General features: G+C 39.4%; 1 protein-coding gene across 11 annotated transcripts in view; it reads right to left on the reverse strand.

Annotated features, from left to right (window-relative positions):
- Positions 1–26,353, reverse strand: part of LOC126199364 (protein polybromo-1) — a 355,023-nt gene that overhangs the window by 235,931 nt on the left and 92,739 nt on the right. For all 11 annotated transcript variants that reach the window (XR_007540157.1, XM_049936255.1, XM_049936256.1 and 8 more), the window contains 2 exons: positions 25,769–25,867; positions 19,916–19,978 (listed from right to left, as the gene is read on the reverse strand). Coding sequence is in view for 10 of the 11 variants with exons in the window: in XM_049936255.1 (XP_049792212.1) it covers positions 19,916–19,978; positions 25,769–25,867 (162 nt within the window). In the remaining variant the exon portion in view is untranslated. The remainder of the gene's footprint in view (positions 1–19,915; positions 19,979–25,768; positions 25,868–26,353) is intronic.

The following is a 26,353-nucleotide window of genomic DNA, read 5'->3' on the forward strand; positions in this document are numbered from 1 at the left end:
TAAACTGTGAGATGTCTTCCTCCGATCACTTTATTTATCAAATGCACACTTTTGTGTATCGCTAAGTGCACAGCTGGTGACTCTATTAAATAAAGTTGTTTTGTCATAATCTAACTTCAAGGGCTTTCCCGACCACAGACTCCCAACAGTTCCATGTTTGAGAAGTACTCTGATCTGATCAAACAAAATCATGTGTTTAACAGGCTGCAGTTGCCCACCGCACATTTTTGAAATTCTGCATTTAAGGTGACACTGTCAGCAACAATCCGTAGAGACTGGCCCACATAAATTTTGCCACACTTGCAAGGACTATTATAAACTCCTGTTACTCTCAGGCTGAGTATATCTTTAACAGGCCACAAGATTTCTTTGATTTTCTTGGGTGGCCGGAAGACTGGTCTGATTCCTTGCCTGTTTAGGACTCGTGTTACTAGCTGTTGCATTGCAGAAATGAAGTCACATGATACGTCTCTGTCCTGGCCCTTGTTCAATATCATCACATCTTGGTTCATTCGACATCGCTGACCTAATATCATAACAGAATACCCATTCCATCTGAACACCGTTATCGGACAGTTAATCTTGGACACAAGGTGGGCCTTGCCTGAAATAGTCTGGCTTATGTACTAAGGTGTTCAGCACAGCTCTCTTGCGAGCTGGATGATGAAAGCTACACCTGTTGAGGTACAGGTCTGTATTTGTCAGTTTTCTACACACAGAATGACTGATTTGTGCATTAAATTTCCGTTTGACCAACGCATCTAAGAAACAGGGTGTATATGAGGACAAGGAAAAAAAAAATACCCGGATTTTTCCCGGATTCACCAGTTAAAGATAAACTTTCTCCCGGGTGAAAACACACTTTTTCCACATTAAGTGACACTATATTTTCCCTCGGAACTGAAAAACTTATCAATCCTTTGAATGGTTATGGTTTTATACGTGGGCGTAGAATTTCCTGGCGTTTTAGAAAACAAAATTCAGGGAAAAAGACACGTTTTGGCAATATCTTTTGTGCAGCAACACGTATGTTTCATATTTTTGTATTACGATAGTATACACTGGAATTCCACCAAACACCGCATGTTAATTTCCTAATAATTGAAATCGAGATTCCAATTCGCTTTTGTAAGACAGTCATAGCTCATGTCACGTGATCTCGCCAGACGATGACAGCAGATATTCAGAGCATTGTCACTTGATGTAGTCTGCCAACAGCAACATCACTGTTAAAGTAACACAAACACACAAACAGGTAAAGTTAACAGTCTAAATTAACATACAGTGTTGCTAGAAGAAAAGCAAATCTTTCACACATCATATTGGTCTTTAAGGTTAATAAGCAACAAGAGAAGCTAAGCATTCACATATAATGTTGATCTTTTTCGCACGTGTTACACTTTAAGGTATATCACACATATGTGCCAGTAAAATTTTTAATAATGACATAAATGTCTGATCTTCAGGGTTCAAAATTCTTCTAAATGGCTTGTCATCATAGAGTTGATTTTTCAAATGAGAGTCAAACATTCTATGATTTAAGAAATTCATGGTACATTCTCGCACATAGTTCAACTTACGTAAAAGGATATTTACTTTGAAAGTAACACTTTTCAAACCACTATTCACAATATTTTCCCGTGACCTGTTAGAAATAGGTATGTTACAGCAGTTGCCAGAGAGCGCAGATAGGCAACACCACGCTTACGTGGCTACCATGATGTAGGAAGCCCATATGTACGTACGTGTAAAACATTAAAATATCATATATTATGTCATAAAAGAAACAACACATCAGAGGATACTCCAAGAGCATCGGAATTTCATGAACCACACTAAAATGTGCACATTTACAGTGCATCCTTCAAGTGCGCATTCATATGTCCAGATTCCCTATGAAGTAGACCTCAACCTGATATTAAGCTTTTCAGAGTGGTTTTTGGGATGAATATTTTCTTGGGGCACCATTACTGTATTGTATCATGTTTGGTTCTTTATTATGGCATAATGCCATATGCTAGAAGTTGAAAACGTGCACTTCCAAACAGTTGAACTGCGGAATTAAACATTTAGTTTCAAATACATTGACTGCCTCTGCAGAAAATGTTAATAAAAGTCAAATTTCTTTAGCTAACAGACAAAAATAACTTCATTGTTCTGCAATGCTTGACTGTCAGACAGGTGGAAATAAAATCAAATCTGAAATTAATAACATATTTTAGCCTTCTGTAATTATGTGAATGTATTTTAATTCACTTGATAGCTCCCAGCCACAGATACCCATTTTGTTTTCATTTGACGTGAGAGTAAAAGAAGGGGAAACACCAAAATCACTAAATGTAAGCACGGGTCACGTGGAGACTATCCACTATAACTCAAACTGCTCTACCCATCAGCCCCGGATCTAAGATATTTGCGAACAGAGTCAAACTAAAAAGAAAATCGAATTTTCGAAAATATGTTCATCTTGTAGCGGATATGCTTCTGAAAAGTCTGAAACATAAGGAAATCTAAGACATGTTACTTGGTCTTAGGTGTGCCAAAGTGTAGTGCCATGCCTCTTCATACAGCATTCTTCTATAGCACGTCACTGTATTTCACTCAGTGGAATTGTAATGTGTATATTTTGTAATGGATGCCATCAACCATACACGGGACAGTGGAAATTGAAATGTCCTGTGTTGCTTCTCCTGCTCCCAGTCGGCCCGTTTGAAAGGCTGCCTCCCCCCTTTTAATCGTAATAAATAGCGAATGGGATTACTTGTAATCGGGAGAACAAGAACTCTCCAGAAAATTTGCACTCTCTATTGCCTACTGGCTAATAACTTGCTGTTTTGTGTGACATAAAATTAAATGCAGGATACATAAAACCAATAAAGACAAGAGACAAGCAAGAAAGTACACATTTTTTCAATCCTTAGCTCATAGCATTTTCTTCTTCTCCCCCCCCCCCCCCCCCTCTAATTTTGCTACAGCTTTACATGGCGTGCTTTTCCTTCTGCGAAAGGATCTGTTACCTTATCAAAGTTCATCACATGTTTTGCTGCATGAAAAATCGAAATGTCAATATCTAATACTGAAAAAGCTGTGAGTGCAAATAATACTCAAGACTGGGTTTCTCGATCTGATTACGTCTATTTTGTCACCGTGTGCTAGATAAAATGAAATAGGTCTGCCTAATATTGCAGCAATTTTGTAACACACACCAAATAAACGAGAATGTTTTGGCACAAATGGTCATTTTTATAACACGACAGAATATAATTCACAAAGTACCAATATCAAATGCCTATTAGGCCTACTACAAGCAAAAAGCTTTATGTTAGGAAACAGTTTCACATTTCATTCATACGCACCAGTTTCTCAAGCATGAGATCGAAAAGTGGTATTACGATTTTTTTTATATAACTTTGGACTCGTCTTATTCTTCCATAATTTGTGTGATGTCCCTGTTTCTTCTCCTTCCTCTTCTAACAAACAATCTTGTCATCAACAATTCTGTAGCTATTCCTGCCATTGTCAAAATTTGTTCGCCGATTAACTTCACTAACCCAGGTTTAGTTATCCCACAATTATTCTCTGGTTACGTGTTGTTACATTTCCGTACACCAAGTTTTTCGCGTTACTTCTGGCTGGTAGCCGGGGACTGTACAACTGGTCCTTACTAGTGTAACAATCTCGCCAAAAATTTTCAGTCAAAATTTCATTTTCTTGGATACACCGAGAAGATACTATGTAATCTTTCTCACCTGTTATTCCTGTTAATGGTTTATTTCAATTCTGGTAGTCTGAATCTATGGATTTCACTGGTAATTATAACAATGCTGATCATTCGCAAATACCCAATCAACCACATAATCAGACAGCGACTGGCATTCATCCGTTTGGCTTTACTCAGCTCAGCTCATACAGCCCCATCCCCTTTTGTCTGTGGAAAGTTTAATTCTAAATGCGACAAGGATTCTCCTGGCAGAGACATCACGTACACTATGCACACGTTCAAAAATCAACTGATGATTCATTCAGAAATCAACTTAAAAATGTGCTCAAAAATGTTTAAAAACCTATCGGGATGCATTTCAAACTCATATGGATAATCGATAGACCAACGTGCACTGGATGCTAGGCACTTTGTGAAACAAGTTTGTTTCCTCAAGAATATTAATTTGGCGCCCCCTTTTCCTGGTAGCATCTAGCTGCTTGCTGCGACTGCTTGCACAGCGAACAGCCACATTCCTGTAGCCAGAAGCGGGAGAACCAACTACTCAAATGTGACTCAACTGAGCATGCACATGAGCCCACTCGTAACTGCTAAACCAAATCTAATGTAAACAGTTGTGACTTCACATTCTTCGGAGGCAATTTGTTGTTATGAGGCATTGCATAGTATCCCTAAAACCTTTTGACACATTTTGCTGTTGTCAGACGCTTGCATGAGCACTGTCTGTCATGGTTGTATATGGCGCATTTCCTTTGCAATTTAGGTTATTTTCGATTTTCTCTCTCGTTTATGTTTTATTGTTGAAGTGTTATTCTGCAGTACCGAGATACAGTAATATCCTTTGGTAAAGTATCGGTTCTTACCAGTCAAAATTTTAAAAAATTAATTGAAAACTAAAACAATGAAAAAATCCCGGAATTCTAGAAAATTCCGGGGTTTTTCCCCAGATGAAAAGACTCTCGGGTTTTTCCCAGATCTCCGGATTGTCCTGGGTCATATACACCCTAAAGAATGGTAACTTCCATTGTAAATCTTATGTTAAAAAGTATACCTTTCAAATGGTCAACCAACTGCTGCAGCGCATCATTACCACATGTGCCTAGGTTAAAAATGTATCGTCAACATATCTAAAGAAGCAGGATGGACAGGAGGGAGTACTGTCCAACTCTCATTCTTACAAATCTTCCATGAAAAAGTTGGCTACGGACAGTGAAAGTGGTGAACCCATGGCTGTTTCATCAGTCATTTCATAATAATTTCCACTGTACAAAATGCAGGCTGTCCTCAAAGTATGTCAAAATAATTTGAAAATTTCAGGCAAGTGGCCAAAAGTCTTAATGTGTTTTCCACTGGTCCTTCGTAAACAGGGAGGTCATGTCGAGGTTGACCATGACTTTACTTGGCCCTATCCTGATCTGCTTTATCATACCAACAAACATTTGAGAGTTACCCATATGATGGCTACAGCAGCTGATTACAGGTGTTAATAATTTACTTAAGTACTTTGCCCACCTGTATGTACGAGAGCTGACATCACTAACAACTGGTCTCATTGGTATGCCATGTTTGTGTATTTTAGGTAGACCATTAAACCTGGGTGACCTACATGCTCTCTGCCACAAATTCTTCAGAGAGTCCTGAGTTCTTTAGTAGCTCCTCCATCTTCCTGCTAGCTGCCAATGTTAGATCCTGTTCGAGAACCCAGTAGGTACTACCTCCCAGTAACAAACCCATTTTCATATGATGATCTATAGCACTGAGTGTCCGCCTCGGTAGCCGAGTTGGCAGCGCGATGGGATGCCATGGAAAGGGTCCCATGTTCTATTCCTGGCTGGGTTGGAGATTTTCCCCACTCAGGGACTGGGTGTTGTGTTTTGTCTTTATCATCATCATCATCCTCACCTCATGCAATGGGGTTGTGACAGGAAGGGCATCCGGTCAACCCTTAAATTAACCATGCCAATTCCAACCATAACGATGACGACCCCGCAATAATGCTGGACAAAGGCACAAGAAAAAGAAGACGAGAATTATACCATTGAGCATAACTGTAACATTCTCCTAATTGGCCAGTAAGATAAATAACTCTTCACTTTTCTTTAATGATTTCAGTCATTGTTTCTCCACTCTGCTAACAATGGACTTAACGGGCCTGGCTGTCACCACTTCTTTAGAGATAGAAAACTGCTCAAAATTTTACTACTGTGTATCAGACATAATTAGGAATTGTAAATTACTTTCCAAAGTGAAGATCATGATACACAAATCATATTATCTACTAATTCTGACCTAGGGTTCACAATATTGGACTTGGACAAAGGAAGATGCGAGCAGAATACAAGCGTCAGATGTATTTTCTATGAGGGATCCAGATGGTAAGACGAGAAGGGATAGGATAAGAAATGAAACTGGAACAGCTTCAGGTCAATCTCCAAAAAAATTATGGAAAGAAATAGGCTGAACTGATATGGACACATTCAAAGAATGGGCACAGAAAGACTACCAAGAAGGGCTGGGATGGGTAGAGAATCTGGAATGGGTAGAGAATCTGGAATAATATCAACTGGAAGAGCACAAACAAGATGGAGAGCCCATGTGAAGGATGTCATGAATTGGAGAGGACTACAATGGGAGGAAATGCTGAACAATAGGCTGTGGGAGAAAGAGTAGATCGAAAGAGATTTCGTGAACGACCTGCATAAGCAGAAACAAAAGGTTTCAGAAAGGAGAATGAGAAGAAGAAGAAGAAGAAGAAGAAGAAGAAGAAGAAGAAAATGGAATGAAAACAAAAGTAAAAGAGGTAAGAAAATTCCAGAGACTAAAAACAATCAACTAAAAGTTGAAAATATAAGAAAAAAGTATGCAAGCTGTACAGCATTTTGTGAGTGGTGTGTACCAGTTCCCATCTGTGACTCAAGTTGGGACACCTATGTCCATTCTGAAATGCAGCTATAACCTCAGAATGACAAAGCTACCTACAGATGCCATTTAACAATGAGTATACTTTTAATAATTTCACAGAAAATACCTTAGGTTCTACTTCATAATGTGAGAAATTTCTGAAATATAATCAAAATTCCACAGTACAAATATATTGCCAAAGATTTCATGAAGGATATTATCACAAACAATCCAGTTATGTGGGATGATCAGAAAATAATGCTTCTTGTTTTAGTTTGGTAAAAAACCATAACTATGAGAGATATCCGGAAAGTTAGTACCATTTTATAAAAACAACTCCTAAAAACTTTTTTTCTTTTTCAAACCAAAATTTATTTTTACAAGAAACAGCATTTCTTAAACTATTTTTCTACATAGTTGCCACCAATATTCACACACTTGTCATAGCACGAAACCAACTTTTCTATGCCCTCTTCATGCTGCCAATGAAGACAGCCACTGCCGAATACCATATTTTGTGTTGTCGTTGCTGTCAAAGTGCCCTCCTCCAATATTATGCTTCAGGTTAAAGAACAAGTAGTAATCAAAATGTGCGAGATGAGGACTGTAGTCCGGGTGATCAAACTGCCGCCAATCGAGTTATTGAAGGTTTTGAGTGACACCAGCAGAATGTCATGAAGCAACATAATGTGTTTACTGAGCATTCCACGCCTTTAGTTTTGAATTGCACATTGAAGTTTTCTTAATTTTTCACAGTATTGAACCACATTGATGGTTTCACCCCCGGGAAGGAACTCAACAAGCACAATACCCTGTATGTCCCAGAACACAGTGCACAGAATTTTTTTGTCCTGACAATGTTGTTTTCAATTTTTGCTTTTTGACAGATTGTGTCTCCTGTCCATCAACTTTTGTTTTGATTTTGGAGTGACATGACAAACCGAAATTTCATCACCAGTCCCAATTCTGTTTAAGTAGTACTCTCCCTCATCACTGCACTGAGTAAGAAATGTCAACGCACTGTCAAATCGCTTCATTTTACGGACATCAATAAGCATTTTCCGAACCTAACAGGAACATAATTCGCAAAAATTTAAGCAATTTGTGACAATCTCATGCAAAACAGTTTCTGAAATTTGTGGCAACTGATCACAAAGCACTCTCATGATGAATCATCTATTTTCATGAATTTGCTCATTGACTTTCTCAACCAAACCATCACTGACAACAGAAGGTTGCCCAATCTGTGCTTTGTCATGAACATTAGTTCATCCATGACTGAGCTTTCTCACCACTCCATCAGTTATCACATTTTCACCATAAATCTCTACAAGTCAACGATGAATTTCAGCTGGCTTACCTTTCTTTGCACTCAAAAATCTTATTACAGAACACACTTCACAGTCGGCGTGCTCGGACACTGTCTTACACATTTTGAAAAATAACTAAAAAATGTAAGTGCAATGCAATCCAGTTGCAATAGTGTCAGTAGAAAGACAATGAACCAGAGAAATGGGTGTGAATGTGCATAACTATGTCACTACTAGAGCTGCAGTAGCAGTAGAATGAAACGGTATTTACTTTCCATCTCCTCCTACATACTTCGGGAGTATCACTGTGGTCTGTCAACCGGTTGACAACACCATAGTATTCAAGGAATTGTTCGATACCGAACAGCTTTTTGGATGATGTCCAATTTGTAATCATGGAGGACAGGAACATTCTGGTGGACATTACAGTTGACATCAGCACAGTCAGGTTGTGGGTTCAATGTTTTATGGAGGCTGTAGAGCAAGTACCACTGACTGTTCAAAAGCTGTGCAACCATCCTGCTCCTAAAGTGACTATACAAGATATCCAGAATGGCCATAACATTTGTGCTGAACATCAAGTAACAGCTGGCAATGTATGTTTCAAACTTCTCAACATGAAACAAATGCAACTACCGCAGTCAAAAATGGGTTATTCACAGATTTGTGCAAGCCCATGCTCAGTTCTTTGAATACTGAAAAACTAAAACAAAGAGGGAAGGGAAAAGAAGCGATAACAACTGACGCACCACTTAAAAAGCAAACTATGTGACAGTGGATAAAACAATAATGCAAAACCCCAATTCCCAGCCAGACATGGCAAGGAGAAAGGAAAGAAATTTGTTCACTGAATATAGAGCTCCATCAAGGAGCACTACTGCAGTTGCTCAGAAGGGTTAAACCCAGCATCCATACCGTATCACTTGATTAGCTTATTTGTCATAGTGATAATGCACAATGGACAAGACGATTTATGACAAAACAGGACACAGGGTCAGCAGATATTTGAAAACTGTAGATTCTATAGATTACTCATGAAAGGAATGCTTCTGGGAAGGAAAATTCTTGGCATTTCATACATCCAGTCATCTCGGAATGGGAAAACAATGGTCCTGTATGGTTTTTGATACTATTCTTCCTGCAAAATAGTGGCATATCCAGCTAACAACGATAGAAGGTGCTAGAGATCACACCCCTTTTCTACAAAGACCACGGCAAAGGCTCAATAATATTGAGATCTGGTGACAATTCATCCTCAAAGTCACAGAACTAATTCTGAACAACACATAAAGGTGTGAACAGGGGGCCTATTGTCCTGGAACACATTATCACGATTGGGGGAACAACTACTGTACCATAGGTGGATGTGATCAGACAAAATGGTAACATAATTCTTGGCAGTAGCGTATCCTTGTACAGTAACCATGAGACCAATGGAATAAGATGTTATGGCCACCCAAATCATCACCGAATCCCTCCCCCCCCCCCCCCCCCCCCAATCTTTCAGGCCATATTTCACTCTTGGGATGTAAACTCTGCCAGAAGTTTGAAACACTGTGCAACAAGTCCAACTTGACCAAATGACTCTCTCACTATGCTACATATCCCAAGGTTTCTGTCTTCATCATCATCGTTTTCCTGGTAATGGAATTCGGATCACTGATGCGTGGGTCTGGAAATCCAGCTTGCATGCAATTCCCAGCTTATGGAGCTCCCTTCACGCTGTTTCGGTGCTGATAGGATTCATGGGTGCAACATACAGTTCAGTAGTGACTTTTCCAGCTGTCATCTCTTATTTTTCATCACAATCCTATGTACTGACTTGGCAGAAAATCCTAAGAAATTTTGGTCTTATGTCAAAGCAGTAGGTGGATCAAAACAAAATGTCCAGACACTCTGTGATCAAAATGGTACTGAAACAGAGGATGACAGACTAAAGGCCTAAATACTAAATGTCTTTTTCCAAAGCTGTTTCACAGAGGAAGACTGCACTGTAGTTCCTTCTCTAGATTGTCGTACAGATGACAAAATGGTAGATATAGAAATAGATGACAGAGGGATAGACAAACAACTAAAATCGCTCAAAAGAGGAAAGGCCGTTGGACCTGATGGGATACCAGTTCGATTTTACACAGAGTATGCGAAGGAACTTGCCCCCCTTCTTGCAGCGGTGTACCGTAGGTCTCTAGAAGAGCGTAGCGTTCCAAAGGATTGGAAAAGGGCACAGGTCATCCCCGTTTTCAAGAAGGGACATCGAACAGATGTGCAGAACTATAGACCTATATCTCTAACGTCGATCAGTTGTAGAATTTTGGAACACGTATTATGTTCGAGTATAATGACTTTTCTGGATACTAGAAATCTACTCTGTAGGAATCAGCATGGGTTTCGAAAAAGACGGCTGTGTGAAACACAGCTCGCGCTATTCGTCCACGAGACTCAGAGGGCCATAGGCACGGGTTCACAGGTAGATGCCATGTTTCTTTACTTCCGCAAGGCGTTCGATACAGTTCCCCACAGTCGTTCAATGAACAAAGTAAGGGCATATGGACCATCAGACCAATTGTGTGATTGGATTGAAGAGTTCCTAGATAACAGAACGCAGCATGTCATTCTCAATGGAGAGAAGTCTTCCAAAGTACGAGTGATTTCAGGTGTGCCACAGGGGAGTGTCGTAGGACCGTTGCTATTCACAATATACATAAATGACCTTGTGGATGACATCAGAAGTTCACTGAGGCTTTTTGCAGATGATGCTGTGGTGTATCGAGAGGTTGTAACAATGGAAAATTGTACTGAAATACAGGAGGATCTGCAGCGAATTGACGCATGGTGCAGCGAATGGCAATTGAATCTCAATGTAGACAAGTGTAATGTGCTGCGAATACATAGAAAGATAGATCCCTTATCATTCAGCTACAAAATAGCAGGTCAGCAACTGGAAGCAGTTAATTCCATAAATTATCTGGGAGTACGCATTAGGAGTGATTTAAAATGGAATGATCATATAAAGTTGATCGTCGGTAAAGCAGATGCCAGACTGAGATTCATTGGAAGAATCCTAAGGAAATGCAATCCGAAAACAAAGGAAGTAGGTTACAGTACGCTTGTTCGCCCTCTGCTTGAATACTGCTCAGCAGTGTGGGATCCTTACCAGGTAGGGTTGATAGAATAGATAGAGAAAATCCAACGGAGAGCAGCGCGCTTCGTTACAGGATCATTTAGTAATCGCGAAAGCATTACGGAGATGATAGATAAACTCCTGTGGAAGACTCTGCAGGAGAGACGCTCAGTAGCTCGGTACAGGCTTTTGTTAAAGTTGCGAAAACATACCTTCACCGAAGAGTCAAGCAGTATATTGCTCCCTCCTATGTATATCTTGCGAAGAGACCATGAGGATAAAATCAGAGAGATTAGAGCCCACACAGAAGCATACCGACAATCCTTCTTTCCACGAACAATACGAGACGAATAGAAGGGAGAACCGACAGAGGTACTCAGAGTACCCTCCGCCACACACTGTCAGGTGGCTTGCGGAGTATGGATGTAGATGTAGATGTAGATGTAGAATCCTCATCAATCACTCTCTGTCACAATCACTCAACACACACTTTCATCTACATTTTGTCGTAGTGGATACGGTTTTTTTAATTTCCTTGTATGTGATATAACTCTTCAAAACAGTGCCTTTTGAAACACCAAACACATTGGCTAGCTTGCTTAAGGAAGCACCCACTTCACGAGCACCAACGATTTGCCCACATTCAAACTCATTTAGCAATGACATAATGCTCTCATAACTACATAAAACACTGTTCCGACCAATTGCAATGTATTGAAGAAATAAGAGTCATCAATTTATATTCCTCTGGGCCCACTGCACATTGATGACATCACACAGGTGCCTTTCTTTGTTAAATACAACAGCGTAATCTGCAGTCTTGGCGAGCATAGCTGGTGCTGACTCCGCTTCCGCTCGCCGCTGCTAAAACCAACATTCGACACCACCGGCGCCAGTGCTGTCCACTGGCGCTGATTACACATTCGCTCACCAACGCAGCTAGAACTCTACGCCGGATGAGCAGAAAACAATAATTATTTGGTAAAGTTGAGGGAACTATTGAATGATAAACTGTTAGTATAGTTATTATACTCAGAGGTGAATTTTTTTTAATAATCATCAGAGCTAAGAGTAAAAAGAATATGGATCATAAACAGCAACTAGCAGAACCAGTCACAGCTATTAAAGTGACTGGGCAAATGCCAGACTTGTCTGACTTAGTGGATTTAATTAAAGCCCGACGAGCAGATTCAGCAGCTGTAAACACTCAAATTGCTGCTTTAAGACTTTAAGAAAAGAGATAGGCTCAGTACATTCTAGATTAGATGCTAAGTTAGATGACCAGAAGGCCATTTCAGCCACTAAGTGAAAAATTAGATGCTCAGAGTGAAATTTTAAGTAATCAAAGTGAAACCTTGAACAGTCAAGCAGCAAATATAGTTTTATTAAAGACTGAATTTGACTCTTTAAATAATAAGGTAGAAAATCTGTATATAGATTTAAAGAGTGAACTCACTAGTTCTTTGAATACTCACGTTAATCAACAATTTACTGAATTTAACCAGAGACAGGATGAGCAACTTCAAGATTTAACAAAAAATTAGAATATGACATTGAAGATAAATATAATAATGTAGAATCTGAATTTAGTGAAAAATTATAATTTTGTAAAAATGTATGTGAAGTTAAATTTAATTCCGTAAGACAGGAAATGAATCCTATGAAAGAGAGCACAGATTGACCTAAGGAAGTAATGTCTATTATTCAATCGAAAATCCCAGGTGTTACTACATGCATTGTTTGTTTGTGAGTAGATAATATAGGACGAAGTTTTACAGGAAAAATAGTCAACTTTGACATTATAAATGTAAGTAGTTTGGTGGAGCCATTTTAACTAATTAAAGAACAAGAAGCTACCGAGAGTGTAATCTCCAGAAACATTTCGACAGTTGCTTTTTTCCGAACTTCATGATGTTAGCAAGGTTATGGACGATTTGTGCAAAGAATTCAATCTTGTCCATAACAAAGTACAAAATAGAATAACTTTACTTAATGTTGTGTTTCCTAGTAAAGTGGTAATTGTTTTGTAGTGGGGAAGCTTTCAACAAAATTTAACAAGAAATATTGGTCCGTAAGTAATCGAGTGAGGTTGATGTCAGATCCATGGGATCAGGTAGGAGTCACATCTGTCTCCCAGGGTAGTTAACATTCTGTGTTAACGGGCGGAGTGACGACCGTCAGAATCCTAGTTGTTTCTGGTGTTTCTTCTGTGCTATTTTTTCCTGAACCGAATTCTCTTCAAATCTTAAAACTGTCCTGTAATCTATTCTCAAATTCTTAAACTATCCTATAATTTTAGTACATAAAATACCGGATATGATGGTAAAGCAGAAAACTTAAGAGAATCACAGATGAACAGTGATCTCTAGACATGAAATGAAACAAAATGTTATTTGAGTGAAAGCTATAATATGATGATACAGTTTAAACCGGGTGATGTCTAGACGACATAAAGTGAACAGAGTATTTTAGGTATGTACAAAATATAGTGTAAAGTGATTAACTAAAGAACTATTTGATCATAATGTATAATTGTCTATTTAGTACAGAATATTTTATACCCTTTACCTGTAGATGGGAGGGTTTATATTAGTTTTGGTAGGGGTGGGTAGTGTAAGTACAAGCATGACTAACACTAAACACACACCACACCCTTCAGACAACCCACACAGATAAGTGTGACTGGTTCTTCACCATTTGCCGTTCCACAGGGGTTGCTAAGATTTTTCTTCAGTGACTTCAAAGGTGAAGGTGAGAATGACCGTTCTGTAGGAGACGTGTATCATCATACCTCCTCTGGCTTCTCACTCAAGTACCAACGAAATAGGGATCCTGGGGAAGGGAGGTGGGAAGGGTTTCCTGTCTTTGGAGCTATCTTCTTTCTCTTCTTCGATCTTAGCAACCATTTCTACTTTTTCCTTTCTTTCTTCTCATCTGAGTACCGGTCTATATTTCCCTCTTTCCATGTGCATATACTTCTATCACAGAAGTCCTTATTTTCTGTGGTTTCCAATAACCTTCAACTTATTTCGTGTAAGTAGGCCGAAGAATCAAGCTACACAAACACACTTCTGCATACACACCATAACATGAAGATGCAAACAATGAAAATCCAGGTTAAAAGGATGTGAGAACCGTCAAGCGTTGCAGGGGGAAAGAACGTGCACATAGAGAAATATGAACTAATGGTTGTTCATTGTGACAGTTCTACATTGCCAAGGTACTTGAAAAAAACTATCATGTTGATAAGGAACATAACTAATGAGCCTAAGTCACGGAGGAACTAATTGTGATAACTGGCCAGGAATGTCAGTCTAACAAATATTCTGACTACTTGTAGGATAGTGGGACTCTTACAACCTAAGCAAGCATATTATATATTGAACAAAGTATGTAAGTGTGAAGTAGATGCTGGAAACATAGAAGTTGATAAGGAAAAGAGGACTCTAGGATATAAAAGAGAAGTATGAAAAAGTGGGCGTGAAGGGTGAAGTAGGTTTTAGTTTTACCAGATAATAGTTAGCTATAGTGTACATAAAAATGTACACTAGGGCAATGAACCATGAGGCCTACTCAAGACTGATAAGGGGGGATGCACCCAGCATCTATTGGATGAAAACGGCAGATAGGCAGACCTAAGAAAGGCTGACCTATACTGTGTTGACAGGAGCACCAAGAAGGGGATTGACCTGTACCACGGGAAAATAGGAATTAAAAAAGAGGCGCACCTACCAAAACAGAAGAAAGGGTACTCATAGGATCAACCCATATGTGAGGTATAGGTACTGTTTCTAGAGGGGAAAGGACAGTATTGTGACAAAAGTCTCAAAAATTCTCAAATATGTTGTAGAAATTGTTCTCGTAGCATTATTATGATTTATGAGTGTCAATAGGAACACTTATTTTGCCCCGAGTTCCTCCAGACTATAAAAAGTTTATAAATAATAAGACCACTGCGTACTAAAGAAAAGTGCAAAGAATTGGAATAAAGAATAAAGTACTCAAGTGTCATGAACACCTGGAGTTTGCTACTGGAAACTGAGACAGAGTCCTAACGAATCCTAACTATTAGGAAAACTTACCAGATGACAGTGGAATATTCGGGGTTGATGTCAAAATAGAGTAGAATAACTGAAAGATTAGCTAAAATTTATTCTAAATTAGTACAAAGATCTATGTTGGAACGTATATTGTTAGAATTTTATGCGACATAAATTTAATAATGATTGTATAAAATATCGCGTGTTCAATTTAAGGGTGAGAAAATGTAGAGCTTCGAGAATTTTGGAGTAAATTCTAGAACCACTCAGCCTTACACCATTTCAAACACCCGATATTTTAGAGGTGAGTGGGAGAAATCAATACGCCCTACTGGCATCGCCTATTTGTATGTAAGTCAAAACACAGTTAAAAGAAAAAGATGGACCCAGCAGCCGAACGGCGGCAAACAAGTACCTGCTGTATGGTCCACAGAGTTTCCGTGTACGGCTAGAGAAGAACAAGGAAAGTTTATGTAGTATTCTGTGCTCTTTAGTGTCTGTGTTAATTGTAAAAAGACTAATGAACAATTGAATATAGATTTCTATGTACATTCACATATTGGACTCGCTTGAGACTAGATACTTTTAAATTACTTCATATCTTGGCTGTGAACGAAGCAAGACGTGTGATGTTCATGAATTATTTGGTTATCAAACCAATAATATCTGAATATGTGTAAATGAGTAATGTTTAATGACTAAATTAGCTTCCAGAAGTTGTCTGTGGAAATTGAAAACATAAAGTGAATGATCTGAAAAGTATTCTACGAGTATCCAAATTATTTCAAGGATAGAGAATTATTTTAATAAATTCCTTCAACCTGCTATAGCCTTCGGAGAAGAAGCTTTTGGGAGATCGACGTAGCTGATTACCCAGAGAAGAGGATCGGTTACACACAAGGTGCAAGTTAACTGACTTGAGAGACGTGTGAGCCTTTCAACCCAATACCACACTGTCTCGTCATCCGAAAAATGTCAGAATATGGCATTACACAACATACTGAAAAAGAAAAATTCATAAATGTGAAATCTGTTGCCGACACTATTGAGAGCATCTTTTGGGATTCCCAGGTTGCAATCCTGAAGGAATTTTGTGGAAAGATACAATCAATTCTTTTAAAAACTCCAATGCCCTGAAGGAACTGAAGCACAGAAGACTGTACTTTTAACACCCTACTGACAACATCACTAGAAATGGAGCACTAGCTCCGAGTGTGGAAGGATGGAGAAGGAAAGCATCATCATTTTTGTCTTGAATGATTTAGGGATATCACATAAAACCTAAGTATGGGTGGGTGGAAGGATAGGTATTTGAACTGCTGTCTAGCCAAATGCAAGTACAGTGTCTTACTAGTGTGCCACATCAATCAGTGGAAGAGACTTAAAATGTAAGACCAAACCTAAGTGTATAAAATACTTCTGAAATTACAGAAGTCTTGACTCATGTACTATACAGCCCAAATCTAGTGCTAGCTGATTTCATCTGTTCTGCCCACTAAAGGGAACCCATGGGCATAGCTTTGAAAAAAAGAACTGCAAATCAAAATTCCGGGGCGGGATATGGGGGGGGGGGGTTTAATAATGCAAAATTCCATGCGACAATGGCTAATGAGCAGTCAACATTTTTTATTGCAATTCATTAACTTACAAATTAAGAGGCATAAATTAAGAAATCTACCAGAAATTTGGAAATGAGCCCTTAAACACATCTCAGTGTAAATTAAGATAGACACCTATGTTCAAATTGTGCATCTGTTAATATTTACAATGAAACAACACTGGTGGACTTCTTAACGGGAAGCAAATATGAATGGGCTGCTCACCAATATTGCTCATGATACAGCTGCTCAGATTGGTTGTTATCCCATGACTATCAAGCAAATATGGACTTGATCAGTGCAGGAGGATCCCACTTAATGCCAAGCAGGCTCTCCACAGCCTCATGTGTCCGGTGCCCCAGAGAACCGTCATACAGTTTGCTCAGTTGTGCAAGGCCATGCAGCTACATCACATACATTGAGTCAGAAAATGGCCTTGTTTGCAGCAAGGATAGTATCTACACAGTGTTATAAATGTACCATGAACACTCAGCACCATGACCACTGTTGCAGTTTCCCCAAGACAACCGCAAAGAGTGGCACACGAACAAAGGTGCACACACAATGAGGCACACCAACAGTGGCGCACCCAACAACAACATTACACACATTGGTGACACCAAGTCATCCTGTCAGATGAGTCCTGGTTCTGCATATAGCACCAAAATGGACACATCTCTCTGTGGAGGCTCCAAGGAGAACAAACACTGTCAATATTTGTCATCAACATACCTGCCTAGACCCTAGCAAGGCAATACGGGGTGCAATTGGGTACACAACACAATCACCTCCAGTTCACACAGCTGATGATTTTAATAGTAGTCATTACATTTCTGAGATATTAAGACCGATGGCTGTGCCCGATCTTCAAAATCTTCACAATGTAATCTTTCAACAAGATTGCACAAAATTACCAGCTGCCCAAGTTGTCCTAATCCACCTCAATGTAGAGGGTGTGCAACCATTGTCTTTGCTGTACTTTCTCCAAATCTCTAACCGCTTGAATACATCTGGTCACAGACTGCCGAGACACTGGCACGCTGCCACTTGCCACCTGTATGATTGATAAAATTTGCACAGATTTCAAGCAGCATGATATAACATATCTGTCTCTGCCATCCTAGTTCAATGAGATACTCTGGCCATACAGGTTAGAGCCACTGCACAGTGTCATTGTCCTCCTGCCACTTTTTATCAAATGATTGATTGATTGTTTCCTCAACACAGCATATCACAGTGGTGAACATAAACATACAAATATGAACACCACTCACCGATTAGGCCTCACACCTGATCTGCCTGCAAGACAGTACAAAAAGTGAGCTATGACTGTGAGACGTATGATCAGCATGCTGCCAATCCCTCCAGCTGTTATTGCCAGTAAGTGATACGTGGTAATGCCACTGCTTCTTTATTCAAACAGTTCCTCATCTATTTTAATGAGCTGAGTGGAGCCTGTTCCAGACCTCCCCACCTCAGAAAAATCTAAGGAGATACCAGGAATTGAACCCAGGACCTTCCGCATTGAAGGCAGTGACGCTAACCATTCGGGTATGGCGGTGGTTTTTGTAGGAGTAATATGGTGGATAACGGGAGGTGGCACACCAGTCAAACTCCAACTCACTCGCCAGTTAACTGAGTCCGTCGACCAGCCTTATCTATGTCCCTGGCTGTATGTTTCCTGCATTCATCCATAAGCATGCTTACCATTGCCCTCGCTTTTGCCTTTGCTCACAAGAAAACATGAAATTAACGCTATGGTTTCTCCATAACCACAAAAAATAACATGACAATGTTAGAATTACTGAATAGAGTAGAACTTCCAAAAATACAATGACAGAAAAAAAAAAAAAAATCGCAATACCAAGGAGACGTGCAAGATACATGAAAGTTGGTTGGCTTGTTTCGACGTCTGCACGGTGTCGTTTAATCAAATTTTGCACCAGTCACATATGAGTGGTGCTAGTAGCACCACTAGGAGGATGCAAATCCTGTTTGCTTTAAATACACAAGTGTTAGTTACCTTCGAGATTGGCACCAGAGTGACACATGAACTGGTACAAATCTGTTACTGTAAGGACAGCTCCGTCCCGAACGCCCTGTTGTGTGCATTCCACTGGCCCCAAATCACCACTCTTTGGGATTTCAGTGGTGTCAAGAGAGCTCAGTGGATAGCAGAATGGGATATCTGTTGTTTTTTTTCTAATGAAAGCTGGTTCTGCCTCAGTGTCTTGGTTCGAAAGAGGTTAGGTGAGTGCCTGTAACTAACCTGCCTGTGATCTAGACACACTGGATGTACACATGGAGTTATGGTCTGTGGTGCGATTTTGAATGACAGCAGGAACAATCTCGTGGTTACCCCATGCACCCTGACTGCAGATTTGTATGTCAATCTTATGATTCAACCTACTGCGGTGCCATTCATGAACAGTGTTCCAGGAAATGTTTTCCAAGCAAAAGCCACTCACATGCTGCTGTCATTACCGAACATGCTCTACAGAGCAACAACATGTTGCCTTGGCCTGCTCTATCACAAGATCTGCCTCCAATTGAGCATGTATGGACCATAATCTGACGACAATGCCAGTGTCATGGATAAACAGCATTAACCATACAGGTATTGACTGACCACATGCAACAGCCATGGAACTCCATCCCACACATGTATGACACAATGCAAGCAATTTTGCATTCTTAAAGTTAACATTCTGGCAGTTACACTGTTTATTACAGTACCACCATTTCACATTTGCAACGGTTTTTCTTGCGATTACATTAACCTATGAACTTACAACATTAATCATTTAAATTTGTTACCTAGACAAATGTATTCTCAAAATTTCATTACTCTACATTAATTATTTCTTGATGGTGGGTTTTCTTTTCCAGACAATGTATTAACACAGCCACAATCAAAAACACAGTGTTGTGTTGTAGTTGCAGAGACAGTAACATTAAACTAGGTACAAAAATTTATACAAAAATATTTTATTAATTACTACATGAAATCAGGATGAAACCAGACTCAGGTGTACAAGTAAATCTCAGAAATCTTCACTGTCCTAAAAATGTTTAAAAATTTAGCATACTTAGTAGAAGAAATCTAAGTTAACGTATCTGCAAATTCCACACACAATTGTATCTTTTTTAGAGGAAACGACAAAATACATGACTTAAAAAACTTTTACCATAGAAAACAAAAATTATTGAAAATCAATTGTTACCTGGTCGAATTCCAATAGTTCTTGAACTTTAGCTTGCATTATTTTTTGTAATTTTGCTGCATCCTGGAATTTACAAGACAAAATAACATGAAATACACAACATAAAACAGTCACATGTGGAAAGTCATAAAGGAAATCTTTTGCTATCTACAATTAAACTTTTCATGCAAGTTCTGAATTCTGCTGAATTATCATGGGCCGAATTATCATGGACACCATTTGTGTATCACAAAGTCAGTCTCATTGTCTTTCTTCTATTTTTATTTAAAACTTCTCCCAATTAACATTTTTTATAATTAATATGTGGATTTTCTGTTCACACCGAACATCTATTGTAATTCCCATTATCTAGGGTCCCAAATAAAGTCCAGTTCCTTCCTCCAATGATAAACCAATATGGGACTATTATGCCTCAGCAACAGGATACCTAATCTCAACTATTTACTTATTGTCAACTGCAGTTGTATCATACGAGCATGAATTTTGGTGGCCCAAGCCCATTTCAACACAATACAGCTGCGCGGAGTGGCCATGCGGTTTGAGGCGCCATGTCACAGATTGCGCGGCCCCTCCCACCAGTAGTTCAAATCCTCCCGTGTGTGTGTGTTTTTAGCATAAATTAGATTAAGTTAGCTGAAGTAGTGTGTAAGTCTAGGGACCGATGACCTCAGTAGTTTCGTCCCTCAGAAATTCACAAATTTTGAACTTTGAACACAATACAAAAGGCAGTGTATTCATACTGCTACAAACCTCACACACACACACACACACACACACACACACACCAATTGATGGCAAGGGGTTATGAAACTATTTCGAATGCTTTTTCAGTCTCTTGAAAAATGTAAATTCTTAACAAGGATCTTTTTGTGATGAAGTCTTCAATTACTCTAGCTTTTGTAGTTGGGAACTTTCTGCCACAGAATAATTTTCAAAGATGGATAGGTCCGCCATTTATCTATCTAATACAATGCACATATTACTGTTTACCTTCTGGCTCTGATTTAAGTACTGGCTTTCTTCCTCAGGCTCTTCAGAAAAATAGTGGATGTATTTTCCTATCAATAAAAATTTTTAGCATCTTGACACAAAAATCATATTATGTATTTATGTGAATTACCACGAGAAATGAGCCTCGAATTGCTCAAAATGTTTAGCTTTCAGTGTATGAAAGAATTTTTGTTATTCACTGAAATTGGATTTTACACAAACCAGACACATTGTCTTAAGGAAATGCAGTGACTGTCTCACAAAAACTTATTGTATATTTCATCCCTACATCACACAAATTATTGTTACTAGTTTCTTTGTTTTTAGATATATTTTTCCCACGTGGAATGTTTCCCTCTTTATATTCATATTACTAGTTTCTTATATCAATATAATAGAGGGAAACATTCCACGTGGGAAAAATATATCTAAAAACAAAGATGATGTGACTTACCGAACGAAAGCGCTGGCAGGTCGATAGACACACAAACAAACACAAACACACACACAAAATTCAAGCTTTCGCAACAAACTGTTGCCTCATCAGGAAAGAGGGAAGGAGAGGGAAAGACGAAAGGATGTGGGTTTTAAGGGAGAGGGTAAGGAGTCATTCCAATCCCGGGAGCGGAAAGACTTACCTTAGGGGGAAAAAAGGACGGGTATACACTCGCACACACACACATATCCATCCACACATATACAGACACAAGCAGACATCTCACAAGCAGGCGGTCTTCAAATATGTCTGCTTGTGAGATGTCTGCTTGTGTCAGTATATGTGTGGATGGATATGTGTGTGTGTGCGCGAGTGTATACCCGTCCTTTTTTCCCCCCTAAGGTAAGTCTTTCCGCTCCCGGGATTGGAATGACTCCTTACCCTCTCCCTAAAACCCACATCCTCTCGTCTTTCCCTCTCCTTCCCTCTTTCCTGATGAGGCAACAGTTTGATGCGAAAGCTTGAATTTTGTGTGTGTGTTTGTGTTTGTTTGTGTGTCTATCGACCTGCCAGCGCTTACTAGTTTCTTAGCTAGACATGTTGAGATGGTCAGTTTAAAAGTAAAGGAAAAGGGGGCTAGTAAAGTACAAGGAAACTCAACTACAAAATCGAAGTAATTTTTACACAAAACTACACACACTTTAATGCACTAAATAGTAAAGCTTTATAATACAACTGAGCAATTAGGAAATGTGCTCACGATGGACACATATCTGCACTCTGGTTGTTGGAACTGGAGGCTACTGTTAACTGAGCAACAGTATACAGTTGATTATTTGCCACACAAAAATAGTGGATTAAAATATTCACAATATAAAGTGATTGTGAGATCTATACTCCTCAAAAACAAGTTCTGAAAAGAAATTACATAACTACCAGTGTTGGTAAGCTAATCGTGCAATGCTCTCTTTGTAAACAGAGAATTAAATCACTGTGACAGTTCTATAGACCTTGGCAATGAATAAATACCACGTTCAACAATGAAAGAATAAATTCTACTCACCACATAGAGGTGGTCTTGAGTGGCAGACAAGCACAACGAAAAAGTGATGATGAATTGAAACCCTCAGCTGCCGACAGGTGTTGTTGATATACTCAATGGGGACAGCTGAAAATGTGTGCCCCGACCAGGACTCGAACCCGGGATCTCCTGCTTACATGGCAGATGCACTATCCATCTGAGCCACCAAGGACACAGATGAATAGCGTGACTGCAGGAACTTATCCCTTGCACGCTTCCTGTGAGACTAACATTCTCAACTGTCCACAATTCTACATACGTAATGTACCTAATAGATATTTGCCCATCCACTCATTACTTGCGCATGCACCTGTCGGCAGCTGAGGGTTTCAATTAATTATCATTTATTCTAGAGAAGCTGCACGGTCATCAATAGTATCTGTTCTTTCGAGAACAGTTACTATCTTCACAATGAAAAAGACTGCTAAACATTATTCAGCTATCGGAGTTAAGTCCTTCATCAGACATAGACAACAAAGACACACATATTCACACAAGCACAATGTGCATACACATGGACACTGCCGTCTACAGGTGCTAAGCCCTTAGATAATAGTGTGTGTGTGTGTGTGTGTGTGTGTGTGTGTGTGTGTGTGGAAGGGGGGGGGGGGGGGTAGCATGTACACAATTGTTGATGTACAGGTCTGACGAAGGACTTTTGATTGATAGCTGAGTGATAGCTAGCAGTCTTTTTCATTGTGCCTGTCTTCCCACTCAATGCCTCCTCTACACGGTAACAGAATTTATCATTTCATTTATTTACAGAATTTTAACTCTCAGGTTATTAACACATCTTGAAAGACACTGATACCTGTCAATACAAATAAATACACAAAGTTTACTACACAGCACATGTAACTATTCCAATAAATGATTACCTCAACAATGCAACATAGCACTCACAAGCTAAATTTATTTTCATATTTCCAGCTGGAGAGAGAATACCATTTTTACGTGCAATGTTTCAGTGAATAACCTAGTTAAGTCCACAAGTTGATGTTGTAGTTGACTATTCTCAAAATATTGTACATAAGAATGGATTGTCAACATGGCTGAACAAACGAAAATACGCTTTTATCAATCACATTGGAAAATCTAGTATATCACTAAGGTGGCAAATTCTCTGCATACCCGCCAGGTTAGCCAAGAGAGTTAATGTGCTGCTTCCTGGACTATGGTAGGCGCACCGGCCGTGGATCGAATGCGTCCGGCAGATTAATGATGAGGGCAGGTGTGCCGGCCAGCCTGGATGCGGTTTTTAGGTAGTTTCCACATCCCACAAGGTGAATACCAGGCTGGTCTCCATGTCCCACCTCAGTTACATGACTCGCAGACACTTGAAAACGTTCACACTATTTCATGGCTTCACTCTACGCAGACAGCTGGGGGTACACCAATTCTGTCCCAGGGGGGATACGGGGTGGCAACAGGGAGGGCATCCAGCCACCCTCTAACAGTGTTGTTGTTGTTGTTGTTGTGGTCTTCAGTCCTGAGACTGGTTTGATGCAGCCCTCCATGCTACTATATCCTGTGCAAGCTTCTTCATCTCCCAGTATCTACTGCAACCTACATCCTTCTGAATCTGTTTAGTATATTCATCTCTTGGTCTCCCTCTACGATTTTTACCCTCCAGCTGCCCTCCAATACTAAATTGGTGATCCCTTGATGCCTCAGAACATGTCCTACCAACCGATCCCTTCTTCTAGTCAAGTTGTGCCACAAACTTCTCTTCTCCCCAATCCTATTCAATACCTCCTCATTAGTTATATAACCTACCCATTTAATCTTCAGCATTCTTCTGTAGCATTGTGCCACAAACTTCTCTTCTCCCCAATCCTATTAAATACCTCCTCATTAGTTATATGATCTACCCATCTAATCTTCAGCATTCTTCTGTAGCACAACATTTCGAAAGCTTCTATTCTCTACTTGTCCAAACTAGTTATCGTCCATGTTTAACTTCCATACATGGCTATGCTCCATACAAATGCTTTCAGAAACGACTTCCTGACACTTAAATCAATACTCGATGTTAACAAATTTCTCTTCTTCAGAAATGCTTTCCTTGCCATTGCCAGTCTACATTTTATATCCTCTCTACTTCGACCATCATCAGTTATTTTGCTCCCCAAACAGCAAAACTCATCTACTACTTTAAGTGTCTCATTTCCTAATCTAATTCCCTCAGCATCACCAGATTTAATTCGACTACAATCCATCATCCTCATTTTGCTTTTGTTGATGTTCATCTTATACCCTCCTTTCAAGACACTGTCCATTCCGTTCAACTGCTCTTCTGTCTCTGACAGAATTACAATGTCATCGGCGAACCTCAAAGTTTTTATTTCTTCTCCATGGATTTTAATACCTACTCCGAATTTTTCTTTTGTTTCCTTCACTGCTTCTTTTGTTTCCTTCACTGCTTGCTCAATATACAGATTGAATAACATCGGGGAGAGGCTACTACCCTGTCTCACTCCCTCCCCAACCACTGCTTCCCTTTCATGGCCCTCGATTCTTATAACTTGCCATCTGGTTTCTGTGCAAATTTAAATAGCCTTTCACTCCCTGTATTTTACCCCTGCCACCTTCAGAATTTGAGAGAGAGTATTCTAGTCAACCTCTAACAGTAACATTGCCAAATTCATAGAAACAGGGCCAACCCCGTGCTGAAAGTACGAGAAAGGCCCAAGGAAATTAGTGTGTATACAGTTATACGATAGATGTGCTGTATCCTGAAAGGCTCTTCCAACCTATTGTCCAGCTCTCCAGTCCAACATTTTGGTAACAGGTTTGTCGTTCAGGATGATAATGCACAAGTACACTGTGCCCACTTCGTAAAAGCCTTCCTTCAGGAAGCAGGAATCTGTTCATTATTTGATGACATTAACATGCACGAGAGTGCTAGACATTAACACACATGAGAATGCTAGACGTTAAGTTGAAACTTGCAGTGCACTGTCACAGGGATCCTCATTACATACTGCACTACCTCTCAGAAAGGCCACCATTGGAAGAGTCATGCAGATTAAGCAGTAACATCTTGACCACCTCACAAATAACACGCCGAGGAGGACACAAGCAAGTCACAATGCACAGGATGGAGCAATACAGTATTCAAAATTACCCACACACCAGATTTAAATTTCACAACTGTGCACATTCCAACTGGCTGTCTTTACTTTGATTATTGTTTTATTTTTATGTAACACTGCTGCTATTCTTACTACCAAAGGCATTTCATATATGTGAACATGGTCATGAACTGACCAAATTTAGTTGTTTAAGAAAGAAAGAGTTCTGCTACCTGAATATACAATTTCTTTGTAAATAATGTATTACAAACCTTATAAAGACGGGAATCAGCCCTGTTGTACTTCTTTGCATTTTCAAACATGATATTCATGTCACCAGCCACTTCACTAACAGTTCCATATTCACCTCTCTGAAACAATGGTTCCAAAACAATCCAGATTTACATATAATGACTACAACACAAATATCAGTTTAAGATATTCTTAAACATAATTTCACAAATGGAAGTTTTTCTGTAAAACTAATGTAGAAAAAACATTATTAACTTTGCCATTATTTAAAATTTCCAAAGACTTCCATCACTCCCTATATACTTCAGACCGCTTTACAGAGCTGAACATTTAACCCTTATCAAAGAGCAGATAGGTACACTTCTCCTTAGACATCAGAATTTTTTTGTCATTAAAAAACTGCCTCCCTTTCAGCATAACCTGTGTGTTAAGACAGTGGGGTTTAAACTTGCCAGTCCTACTTGACAATACACCACGTAAGGTAGTACGCAAGTCAGCATCATCCCTCCTGGATTTAAAAGTAATACACACAATAATCTGAGGACCATGGCAAAAAATCTGGGAAAGACAATATGAATTAGGATCAACTGCTACTTACAACAGAG

The sequence above is a fragment of the Schistocerca nitens genome, chromosome 8 (genome assembly GCF_023898315.1).
Source record: "Schistocerca nitens isolate TAMUIC-IGC-003100 chromosome 8, iqSchNite1.1, whole genome shotgun sequence".
NCBI classification, from domain to species: domain Eukaryota; kingdom Metazoa; phylum Arthropoda; class Insecta; order Orthoptera; family Acrididae; genus Schistocerca; species Schistocerca nitens.